This window comes from Triticum aestivum, chromosome 3A (genome assembly GCF_018294505.1).
Source record: "Triticum aestivum cultivar Chinese Spring chromosome 3A, IWGSC CS RefSeq v2.1, whole genome shotgun sequence".
Taxonomy (NCBI): Eukaryota; Viridiplantae; Streptophyta; class Magnoliopsida; order Poales; family Poaceae; genus Triticum; species Triticum aestivum.
In genome coordinates this window covers 370,554,183-370,567,140 of record NC_057800.1, presented here as the reverse complement: position 1 = coordinate 370,567,140, position 12,958 = coordinate 370,554,183, and the positions used below count along the sequence as shown (strand labels likewise).

At 45.0% G+C, this 12,958-nt stretch overlaps 1 protein-coding gene across 1 annotated transcript in view; it reads right to left on the bottom strand.

Moving 5' to 3' along the window:
* LOC123061316 (DENN domain and WD repeat-containing protein SCD1) overlaps window positions 1-9,590 on the bottom strand; it is a 30,510-nt gene extending 20,920 nt beyond the window's left edge. Inside the window, exons 1-7 of the mRNA XM_044484374.1 lie at window positions 9,253-9,590; window positions 7,856-7,949; window positions 7,531-7,732; window positions 7,303-7,444; window positions 7,088-7,188; window positions 6,846-6,909; window positions 6,556-6,669 (exon numbers count right to left, since the gene is read on the bottom strand). Of these exons, the coding sequence (XP_044340309.1) occupies window positions 6,556-6,669; window positions 6,846-6,909; window positions 7,088-7,188; window positions 7,303-7,444; window positions 7,531-7,732; window positions 7,856-7,949; window positions 9,253-9,435 (900 nt within the window). The 5' untranslated portion in view covers window positions 9,436-9,590. The remainder of the gene's footprint in view (window positions 1-6,555; window positions 6,670-6,845; window positions 6,910-7,087; window positions 7,189-7,302; window positions 7,445-7,530; window positions 7,733-7,855; window positions 7,950-9,252) is intronic.
* Window positions 9,591-12,958: the final 3,368 nt, after the last annotated feature.

Sequence of the window (12,958 nt, the reverse complement as noted above, 5' to 3'; positions counted from 1 at the left end):
GAGAACCTCATGTGAGAACTTGGCAGCAAATGAAAAGTCTCTTGAAAGGGGGATTTTTGCCCGCTGATTATGACCAGATCCTATTTATCCAATTTCAAAATTGTGCTCAAGGAAATAGGAATGTTTCAGATTACACGGAGGAGTTTCTAAGGCTACAAGTGAGGTGCAACCTTGCTGAAACTGAAGATCAACAAGTTGCAAGGTACATCAATGGTCCCAACGATGCTATTCAAGATCGATTGATGATGCAACAAATCTGGTCCATTGATCAAGCACAAGCTCTAGCCTTAAAAGCCGAGAGGTTTATGAGGACAAGAAAGGCAACTAAGGCTCCATATCCTCATGTCGAAGGCTCGTCTAGGAGTCAGCCTAATAGAGCGGAAGAAAAGACCACTCCACTAAAGGCAAAACGACCCATCCAGAAGCAAACTAGAGGCAAGGGTAAGTCCAATGAAGGCCCAAAATGCTATAAATGTGGTGAAGAGGGACACATATCCAGCGGTTGCCCACTAAGGAAATTTGTTAACACAACTATCCATGATGGTGAAGGGCTGAAGGCAATGAGGAAGAATACGAATCTGAAGATGTAGAGGGACAAGAGGTTTGTCAAGAAGAAGGTGAAGAAGTGGTATGTGTGATTCAGCGTCTCCTATGTTCCACACCACAACCTGACGACACACAAAGAAAGAAAATATTTGAGAGCAAATGTACAGTGAATGGCAAGGTATGCAAATTAGTGATTGATAGTTGCAGTTGCGAGAATCTTATCTCCCAGAAGTTGGTGAACCATTTAAAGCTTGATACTCATGATCATCAAACCCCTACACTATTGGGTGGATCAAGAAAGAGTGAATATGAAGATCACCAAACAATGCAACCTGCCACTTTCTTTGGGCAAGCATTATCGCTCAAATGTGTTGTGTGACGTAGTTGATATGGACGCTAGCCATGTTCTTCTTGGGAGACCTTGGCAATTTGATGTGGATACTACACACAAGGGCAAGGAAAATTCTTACTCTTTTATTTGGAACAAGAGAAAGATCATTATTTTACCAAACAAAACTTAAGGTAATACCTCTAAGGAGGAGGGGAAAACTATATTAACTATCTCCCATTCCTCTCATGAGTTTATGGAAGACTTGAAGGAGGCAGATTTGTGTGCTGCACTTGTTGTAAAAGGAGAAGAGCACCTGACTGTTGAAATTCGAGCAAAGGTACGTGGTTTATTGGCAGAATTTCAGAACATACTTGGAGAGCCACAAGGCCTGCCACCGATGAAAGGAATTCAACATAGAATTGACTTAATTCCGGGAGCAAGTCTTCCTAATCTTCCACATTATCGAATGAGCCCAAAGGAGCATGATATATTGAAGGAGAAAGTGGAGGAATTGCTACAAAAGGGGCACATTCGAGAAAGTATTAGCCCATGTGCTGTACCAGCCCTACTCGCGCCAAAGAAAGATATCTTGGCGCATGTGTACGGACAGTAGAGCCATTAACAAGATCACCGTAAGGTATAGACTCCCGATTCCCCGTCTGGATGATATGTTGGATCAGCTTAGCGGAGCAAGAGTGTTCAGAAAGCTAGATTTAAGAAGTGGATATCATCTAATCTGTATCAGACTCGGGGATGAATAGAAAACCGCCTTCAAGACAAAGGAAGGGTTGTTTGAATGGCTAGTCATGCCATTTGGACTCTCAAATGCACCAAGTACCTTTATGTGATTAATGAATCAAGTCCTTTGACCCTTCTTATCCCACTTTGTTGTGGTCTATTTCGATGACATCTCGATCTATAGCAAGGATGAGGATGAACACTTTGATCACATTCGAAAGGTGCTAGAAGTACTAAGGGAAAATGAGCTCTACGTCAACTTGAAGAAATGTGTTTTCCTGCAAACACAACTTCTTTTCCTAGGATTCGTCATAACATGTGACGGTATTCGTGTTGATGATTCTAAGGTTGAAGCAATCCGAGAATGGCCAACTACGAAGACCATTTCTGAGGTAAGAAGTTTTCATGGCCTTGCAACTTTCTATAGGCGATTTGTGAAGAATTTCAGCACTGTCATGGCACCAATTACCGAGTGTTTGAAGAAAGGAAAGTTCCAATGGACAGAATGTTATGTGGCTGCTAGAAGGAGGGCGCGAGAGGGCCGGCCGGGGGCCTTTTTGCCCATGGCCGGGCAAGAGGGAAGGGATTTCCTTCTTAATTCTTGCTTGATTAGATTGATACATCTCCTCCCCTTATATAGAGAGGTTTACTTGACTCCCAAGCAAGCGACCCTTATCTCTAATTAACCCTAAGACTAACGGACTATACCGCCAGCCCAGGCCCATTAGGCCCATTATGTACTCTAACACTACACCCCACCTGGACATGCAGCTTGTCCTCGAGCTGCAACCTAACCAACTTATAACCATGACTCGACGCAACACAAACCTAACACCTAAAAACAAGCCTTTTACATCTCGGCTTGTTTTATTACTCTCAACCTGAAATGGACTAGGACGCTTTATTTTGGACCCCTGAACATAAAGTGGACACCATCCGCACGTCGGACATGCACGTGTACAGCCGCCTGGATCCCATGGACACCATCTGGACAAAAGGAGTGCATGTGTATGGCCACTTGGAAGTGGTCGCAAGAGTGACCAGCAGAGGCGCCCTCGCGGCAGCCGGCGGAATGCAGTGGTGCTACGCGGTGCGCCCCTGTCGGTGACACCCTGCCTTCTCCCCGTCGGACGGCTGTTGGTCTGCATCGCACAGAGAAGAGTGGAGGGCTTGCGATGAAGAATGACGAGGAGGGGTGCGCCCCCCCCCCCAACCACCGATGTCGCAGACTTTGAGGTCGCTGCCCGCGGGGGAAACAACATGCCCAAGATCCCCGACGCAGCGGACGAGATCGAGGTCCTTTGCGCAGCGAAGCGCGGCTGAGAGGAGCGTCAGCTACAGACCACGCATCTCCCGCACACGCCGACACGCTAGGAGGCCGCGCGCAGCAGCCTATAGCCTCACCGCCGCCGACACGTGGCGGGTAGTTATCCAAGCCGGAAGCGGTGACGGCGACGGCAGGAACTTGATCTACTGGACGGGGACGCCCTGGGGAAGCAGTAATGGTGACGGCGGGAACTTGATCTGGTGGATCGGGACTCCCGCCGACGCGGTCGATGCGGGGCCGGAGCTGACCGGTGGTGGCTGCTGCAACGGAGCGCCGGGCGCGGCAGAGGCCACCAGGAGCGGCGGCTGCCACTGTAGCCAGGGCGGGGCGGTGGTGGCGGTGGATGGCAGCTGCAACGGCTGCTGCAGCGGCCCGGCGAGCGCGGCAGGGACGCCCTGGGGCAGCGGCGGAGCGCCGGGCGCGGCGGAGGCCACCAAGAGCGGCGGCTGCCACTGCAACCAGGGCGGGGCGGTGGATGGCAGCTGCTGCGGCTGCGGCTGCGGCCCGGCGAGCGCGGCGGAGGCCGCCTGGTGCAGCGGCTGCCACGGCGGCGCGGTGGCGGCGATGGTCGGCGCAGCCGGGTGCGGCTCGTAGGAGACGGCCAAGAACATGCGGATCTCGTGGACCGCCTGGGTTAGGTCCCGCAGCGCCCCGGACACCTCCTCCGAGGTGAGGACGACGGGGGCGGGCGCGACGGAGGATCCCGGCAGCGGAAAAGACAGGTTGGGCGGCGGTGAAGACATGATCGAACCGAAGCTAGCTGATACCAAATTGTTATGTGGCTGCTAGGAGGGCGCGAGAGGGCCGGCCGGGGCCGTTTTGCCCATGGCCGGGCAAGAGGGAAGGGATTTCCTTCTTAATTCTTGCTTGATTAGATTGATACATCTCCTCCCCTTATATAGAGAGGTTTACTTGACTCCCAAGCAAGCGACCCTTATCTCTAATTAACCCTAAGACTAACGGACTATACCGCCAGCCCAGGCCCATTAGGCCCATTACGTACTCTAACACAGAAGCAGCTGAAGCTAGTTTCAATGAGATTAAACAAAAACTATCACAAGCTCCTGTCTTGGTGCTACCTGATTTCAACAAGACTTTTGAGTTGGAGTGCGATGCAAGTGGAGTAGGCATTGGAGTTGTTCTATCTCAAGAAAGGAAGCACAATGCTTTCTTTAGTGAGAAGTTAAGTGAAGCTAGACAGAAATGGAGTATCTATCAGCAAGAATTGTATGCCGTTTTCAAAGCGTTGAAAACTTGGGAAGTCTATTTGCTGCCTAAAGAGTACATTGTTCATAGTGACCATCAATCCTTGAAGCATTTTAGAAATCAAAAGCATGTTGACCGCATGCTAGCAAGATGGGCAGCATATCTGGAGAGATTTAACTATCTCATCGTGCATAAATCTGGAACAACTAACCGAGTGGTCGATGCTTTGAGTCGTCTTGCATGCCTCCTGACTTCTTTTGAGGCTGAACTTCCAGGCATGGATCAAATAAAGGAGTTGTATGAGAATGATGAAGACTTTGGCCATGTTTGGGTAAAGCACATCAGGGAACAGCCATTAGGTGATGACTATTTGGTGCAGGATGTCTATCTCTTCAAAAATGATTGTTTGTGCATCCCAAGGAGTTCTCTGCGTGACAAACTAATTAGAGAACTCCATTCAAGTGATCTTAGTGGCCATGTTGGACGGGACAAGACTATCGCTAACCTGGAAGCTCGCTACTTTTGGCCACAACTAAAGAGAGATGCTGGAAAGTTTGTCCAACGATGCCCTATATGTTAAACCTGCAAAGGCCAAGTCCAGAACACAGGGTTATACATGCCTTTGCCTGTTCCTGTTGCTCCATGGGAGGACATCTCTATGGACTTCGTCTTGGGTTTGCCAAGAACAAGATGAGGGAGTGATGACGTTTTTGTGGTCGTGGATAGATTCTCTAAGATGGCTCATTTCATCCCATGCCGCAAGACAACGGATGCTCATCATGTGGCAAACCTATTCTTCCGAGAAGTGGTCAGACTTCATGGAGTTCCAAGGTCCATTGTCTCAGACCGTGATAGCAAGTTTCTTGCTGCATTTTGGCTCACTTTGTGGAAGCAATTGAACACTGAATTGAAATTTTCTAGCACTGCTCATCCACAAACGGAAGTGGCGAACAAGTTTTTGGGTAATCTGATCCGTTGCATTTGTGAAGAAAGAAAGGGACAATGGGATTTGGCTCTATCTCTTAAAGAGTTCTCCTACAATAACTCCAAGCATAGATCCACAGGAAGGGGCCTTTTTTCCATTGTCTACACTAAAGTTCCAACACACGTGGTGGACCTGGTGAAGCTACCATCAAGGGGAATCCATTGTCTACACTAAAGTTCCAACACACGTGGTGGACCTGGTGAAGCTACCATCAAGGGGAAACTCAAAATCAGCATTGTCCCTTGTTGATAGTTACACTGAGTTATTTGACGAGATTCGTGGTGTTCTGGAAGCACAAAATCAGAAATATAAACAACTTGCTGATTTTGAAAGGAGGCCAAAATCATTCCAAGTTGGTGATAAGGTGATGGTCTACCTCCGAAAAGAGAGGCTGCCTTTAGGTGTTAAGGGGAAGCTTAGGCAGCGAAGGTATGAGCCCTTCTCTATCATGAGGAAGATAAATGATAGTACTTATGTGATAAATCTTCCAAGCGACATGGGCATATCCAACACTTACAATGTTGTGGGCTTGACTCTCTACCATCTAGAAGAAGTGCTCTATGACGATAACTCGAGGGCGAGTTCCAAACAACCAGGGGAGAATGATGAGGAACAATAGATGAGAAAGAAAAACAGATGCCAGATCTGTTTGGCTACTTCTAGATACTTTCACTCTAGTGCAGTATTTCTTTTTTTTTCTTTTCTTCACCCTACCTGCTGTCTCTAGAGTTCTCTAGTTATAAGTAGCTGTGAGTAGAGAGGTGAATCCTAAATAATGTTTTCTAGAGTGCTCCAGCTATAAGTAGAAGTATGTGAAGGCTTCCCAAAGACCTATAAATAGAGGTCCTCACCTCTACTTTGGAACCCAGACCATGTACTCACTACCTATAATAGAACTTGTTGTTCTTATCTAAGATCTTGGAGTAGATCTTGTGCTCTAGGAGTTCTGGATTGAACTCTTGCTGCCATATCAGCCTACATTCGTCTCTAGAGCGATATCTAGCGCAGCATGTTGAAGTTGTTCCTTCAACACTTGTGATGTACACATTGTAGCAGCAAGGTGGAGTTGCTCCTCCACAACCTTTGTGCTGCTTCAGACTAGTAACAAAATATGTTGAACCAAACTTCTTCGCTCTCAAAATATCATAGAACCCTTGCAAATATCCGTCTTCAGTTCAGGGTTACAAAACTATAAATATAAAGATTTGTTGTGACTTTATTAATCAAAGCAACTAGAAGCATTCACACATCGGCTGTGAAAGGAAAATGATCCTACCAGCAAAAATAAAAAACAGGTGGACCAAACCTTTAAAAAGGCTATTTCCACTAGTAAATAAGTACTAGTACGTATTACCAAGAGAATATAGGCAGGCAACGGCAGAAAAACAGCCAACGGAAACTTCATTTAATGTTGCAACTTACACCATCCATTGTCACTGTAGATGTGTCAACACCTGAATGAAGTCCCATCATGTAGGGAGTCGGAGCATCAATGTAGTCAACACCACTAGAGAATATTATTGGAATGTAGACATGCTGCAGCACAACAAATACGTTGAATGGGGATAATTCACCACATGAGCATAACATAAATAATGAGAATTTCTGGAACAGATATGAATGAAATCCTCAAGCGCAATAATTATTTCACATATTTGTGAAGCCTGCTAAAGACTTGGGAATAAAAAGGAACACAGTTGAATGAAACCCACCTGCCACCTAATCGGGTATATCAAATGGCATATGGCTTCTGAAACTAGAGTTAATAATGTATACCTGCATTACAAAACAAAAGAGAAGTCCAGCAAACTTAAGATAAACTTCAAACACTTCCACTTAAGGTGTTGTTCCAAAGTAACAAACTAACAATCCATTCACTTGTAAACCTAAGCTAAGACTGGGATGGTATAATGTTAAAACATGGTCAAGAGTTGCATTGTGAAACTCAACAGACTTGTTAGATCTTAGCAATATCCTTCTTTCAAGCAGAACGGCAGTAAAGAGCTGTATTAGTTTATCAACATCCAGACACTGCACCAATGGCTGGAAGGATATCTGCAACCACAATCAGCTTGATATTACAAGTTGAATGTGAACAAAATGGAGTATCTAAAATGGTACTGGAAATATGGTCAAGGAACATAAGACAAAATGGAAAGGAAGCCATACATCAGCGTGAGGAAGCCATTCTTTTGGAGGAGTTTCCGCGGAAAGAAGGCAATTATCAATGGCAAACAAGACACGATCCTTTCCCGGTGTTGGTAATGGAACATTTGACACCACATGGGATATTATATCCCACAAAGGCTTGCTGAAATCAGGGCCGACAAATATTAAGCCATGAAAAAGGCGTAATCCATAGTTTATAAAGCGCACGCATGAACAATGAAAGTTTACCTACAACCGGCAGGAGAAAAACAAAGGACAAATATTTCCTCTAGAGCATCACGGAGGACTTGGAAACAAGGAGAATGGGACACAAAGCAGATGCATTTATCAGCAAAAGAATTCACCGGAATTTGGTAGGCTTCAATAATATCTTCACAAATTGGATCCCGAAATGCAATACAACTGACATAAATTTTTGAACCATCTCCCTCTACAAAAAAATGATGACTATGTTAAGAGGTGTCTATGTAAATAATAAGCAATAATAATTTCAACTCGAAGGGTTAAAAACATGTACAAAGTTCGGGAAATGTCAACTACCAACAAGACATACCTGTCAAAACTATGGGATAGCTCCTTGGATAGGTGGAGACGTCATTGGCGTCCAACCCAGAAGAGTATATTCTTACACCCGCTGGCAAAACACACTGCAGTTATCAACGGACAATGATAGAAAGGTTCAGATTACAATAAAACAAGATTAGGGATAAAATAGACATGATGATATCATGATTGTCATTCGGCGGTTTAAAATTATTATAACATGAAATCAATCACATTCTTTTGTTCACATTACTATCTTTTCTTTTCAGTTATCTGGCAAAGATCTCCATTATTTTATTGGTGTTCAAGGTTCAGCCCCTGGGCAAATGACATGGAATTATCCAACATTGCTAAACAAAATCGATAGTTAAAATAAATGCATGGCACGCCCTACCCCTTGCTTTCCGTCCCATGTGTCATTAACATGTTTTTCCGCAATAATACATGGCTTACAGACTTTGATACTGCTAACAAATTTTGGTTGTAAATTATATGTGCTGGTACAAAAAGGTCACGGGCAGGGATGTGATTGAACATGTTAAAATAGCATGCCCCTACATACATCACACGATCACATTGTAACAGTAACCTTCCATGTTCAATTATCTCCAACCACACAGATGTACTGAAGCCAAATTCCCTGCTTACACCAGTTCATATAGCATCAAATCATCTGCGTGCAGGCAGAGAGGCCACTGGAGCAAGTTGGGGCACTTGTCCTAGAATGCCAGCATTTTTCCCAAGATAGCAGGATCTTGAACTTTCGATTGTAACTTTCAACAAGGAGAGATGAAGGTAACTGTTCAAAGAAGAAACTCTGTTGGGCAGAGCGGTTAAGCCTCTAGTAATCTAGTGTGCACATTGGCCTGAGTGCCTACAGACTCACCCTTATAAAAACCAATCAAACTTGAAACCCAACCGAATCGGGTCAACCTAATCGACAGAATAACTAGGTGACCGCATAATCTTGAGGTGGCACGACCCCAGTAGTATGGTGAGCAAGCAGTGGCATGGTGCAGCAGGCTAGCAAGTGGCCGTGCAAAAGAACTATCCCCAGCAGGCCAGCAAGTGTGCGGACAATGTTATCACCTCGCAGGCCAACAATCCACGGCGCAGTGTGGCGGCCAATAATTTTCCCAGCCATTCTTAAATTTCTGTCTCGACCGATGCACGGTTGAGTACGCAACTGGCATATACTCCGTACAATTCTAACCTCAGTGCACTAGAGCATCACGAATTCACGTCTACAGATCAACCATTTCGAACTTAGCAACACGCCAGCCCAATCAAATGCTAAACAACAGCAATTTGTCCATTTCACCGAAAATTCGAATGATGGGGGCCGAAGCAGATCGCGAGAGGAAGAACTGAGGCAGCTGGAGGAAAGGGGCGGGATCTGCAACTCACGGTGGGGAGCTGCGGGGGCGGGGGAGGGTAGAGCGCGTGGCCCGAGTGCGGGAACTGGTCGATGAAGGCAGGCATGTACATTTCTTCGGCGCCATGGAAGCCCTTGAGGCCATCAAGCGCCCGGATCTCCGGCCCCAGCCCGCATACCACGAAGTACTCGAAGATCCGTGACGTTGATGCCATCGCCTCTGCCGTCGATCACCGGCAGTCACGCCCACCCGCCCTCCTCCGGAAAGGGATCCTCGTCGCGGTCGGTCTCCGTCGATCTCTCCCTAGTTTCGACTCTGCGGGAAAGGGAGGAGACGGTGTAGGCCGACGGACGAAGGAAGGCGACGGGTCGGGTGGACTTTCTGTTTGTGATCCGTTAGCGAGAAAACAGAGACAGGCCCGTTAGGAATCTTTTTTTCTCACGAAAATGTTAAAATCTGGCATCAGAATTTTTTAGCGCTATACAAATTTGACGACCAAATTTGCCATGCGAAAACAGATATACAAGAATTTATCATGTTCTAAAATAAAAATTACCGCTTAGCATACTACAACGATTAATTGCCATGCGTTTGATCTGAATTAGACGTACTATTGAACGTCAAATTTTCAGCCCTAAAAATCTGACATCACATCTATGTTTAAATCGCTTTTATAGAAGAACCAGTTAGGAATATGGGGGCCAATTTTAGGCATTGTTCTCTGCAATTCATTTGTCGTTCATGTATGTTTGTCAACTATTAACAAGGGATACATTCCCCTAAAAAAATTAGCAAGGGATACAAGAAAAGTCTTGCCCCCACCTTGTTTTGTATATTTCTCTGGCGACGCTCTACCTGAATTCCACATCTATCGATCGGATTTGGGGGTTTCTTGAGAGAGAGTTAAGGACGGTGAGAGAGATAGAGGAGAAAGATGGGGTTTTGTCTATTTGATTACATTTTTAGGGAGACTATTTGATTACATGGGGAGTGGTTTTCTAAGGCCCACGCAACAGTAAGAATGTGGAAGGCGAGAGGGTCGTGCGGCGGTATGGTGCCTTATAGATACTAGCGGTGTGACGTCTTTCCGCAGCTCCAGCACCGACATAGCGGCGTCCGGATTTTACATCACACCACTAAATTATACAATTTTACAAATTAATTTAATGCTTACCCATAACATATAGAATTTGCAAAAAAAATAACAGCAAACTACAAAAAATAAACAACATACCAATCAAATAATTTTAAAAAAATAATTGCAATCAATATTTTTTTAATTAATTATTTGGTCATAATATACATCTATTTTCTAGACAATGTACATCACAAACTCTGTGTAACTCTCTCAAAATATAACCAAAGCCTATAAAGATCATAGCAATACAGCATGATAAGTTAATAATTTTTGACTTAGTTAGTTTGTACGAATTTTTTAGTAACCCCCTAATTAATCATAACCATACCTTAATTACAATGCCAAAATGTTATCAATAACCTCCAATGTTGTATCTACAATGTAGAAAAAATGAAACTCTAAGACGACAAGGAAAAACTATGAGTCTGCATGTATCAATTTTCTTTAATTGAACTGGACATGGATCGGTTTTCTAAGCAACGTGCATCATAAACTATGTATAACACTATCATACTTTAACCAAAGCCTATAAAGGATATAGCAACGCAACATTAAAGGTTTCATGAACTTTTGACTTCATTGACATGTTTTTAATTCAAAACATCTAACACAAAAAAGTGTCAGTGCCTTGCCCTTTCGGGGGCAACGCCGCTGATATCTATCATAATTTTAGGTGGCGTTGCTTTTTCTGTCCACGTCACTTATCCATTTTCTATATCACCCCTCGTGACCAGAACTTTGGGGAAAATTTTCCCGAAAGTATACTCCATGTGCACGCCTCCCACCCTAATCCACTCTGTGACGGCTCCTTCACCACTTCTTCCAACCGACGGCAGCGCCCGCCCATCCTCGATGGGGCGACGAGGGCGTGCAACCCCTCTTCCTAGCTACCGGTGTGCATCCACGACGCCATCGGTGGCTAACACCTCTCCCCGGATAGTGGGTCGTCTCCGTTCTCCAAGGCCGAGCCGGCGCACGACCTCCATACCGACGCCAGCTGTGTCCCTCCAAGCCGACACACTAACACCCTATCTGACCCCCAACCAGCAGGTTGTCCCTCCCCCCCCCCTCCCCACACACACAATGGCCTTGTTATTTTTCAACTGCGACATTCATTTTGCTATATGGGTAAATACTTGCTATATTTTGCATGTAATACATATATGTAGTTTATCTGTGATAGATCCGTACATTTTGTATGTGATGGATCATGCATTTGTGATATTATGTTTGTCCTTGATATGTTACATGTGTGATATAGATCCATTACATACATATTTGCATGAGGATATGTCATGCCTTTTGTCGTAGATTCGTGTGTAGACTGATAAAAATTTATAGCATTATTGATGTCCCACGAGTATAGGGGATCTAGTCTAGCCTTTTTCATAAGTAATAGTGTCGAATTTAATGAGGAGTGTAAGAAATTTACAAGAAGCTTTCAGCAAGGTTTTACTGTAAAATCTGTAAAAGTAATTTGACAGGTTGTGGCCTGGCACGGGTGCACGGGTGGTGCACGATATGATTGAATGGAGCGGAGACACGGGTGCAACCGTGGTGGTGGCCTGGCACACAAATCAGCAATTGGTGCAGAGCATAGCACAACATGAACAACATTTTTTTCAACTTTAGGAGCTCTCCACTCCCAATTTCATTTGCAATAATGAAATTGATAATACAAAGCAAGTTTCATGGTCACAAGGATCACCATGATTTTAAATTAGCAGACAACAAGAACTCTACAGCTAACTACTTATTACACGAATATGGGTAGATAGCAACACAGGAAAGCAACCAATCCCAATACCAAAACTAATGAACCAGAAATACTAATCAAAATACAGTACCGCAACTGTATCTACCTTAGTGCTCCACAAAACTCCATCTCGCCCTGCTATTCTAAGCACCAAGTGCCCAGCCTCTTCTTGTGTTGAAAATCTGAGCCGCAATCTACAGAAGCCACCTTTCTCCTCTCGCTTGAATGGCTCCATGTCCTCGTTTCTGTATACCAGACCAAATTTTAAGCCATTGAGCAGCCTGTGCAATCACACTACTCGGGTCGTAACGAAACACATTCCTAAAACAAGCTTTATCCCTATATTTTCATGATGCTCAAATCACTGCTTTGACACCAACTAAATATATGGACAACAACATGAACAACATTTGCGGCAGAAACAAATAATAATTCATCTATAGGGTGGTGATTAAGTACGCAACAAACAAATCTGACTGGATTCATCAGTAAATCTTGAGGTGACGAACCACCGGTAGAGAAGGGATTGTGTGGTGGGGAGAAAAAAAATCTGAAGAGAGGTTGAAGATGGAGGGGCAACCTACTGGATCAGAGAAGAATGGATGCTAGCCTAGGAGGAGCTCAATGGCGTCGATGGCGTGGAGAAGGCAGCCGTCTCCTCACGTGGCCGAGGTTAGGTCCTGTCCCGGCGTGTTGTTCTGACCTCCATGGAAGCCAAGCGAGGTGGATGCAGCCGTGGAGGATCTGGCCGAAGCCTGACCTAGTCGATCTCCCTGTTCTCTTCTCTTCTCTTCTGATGAGGTGAGACCGTGAGAAGGAGAGGGTGGGAGACAAGGCCGATTG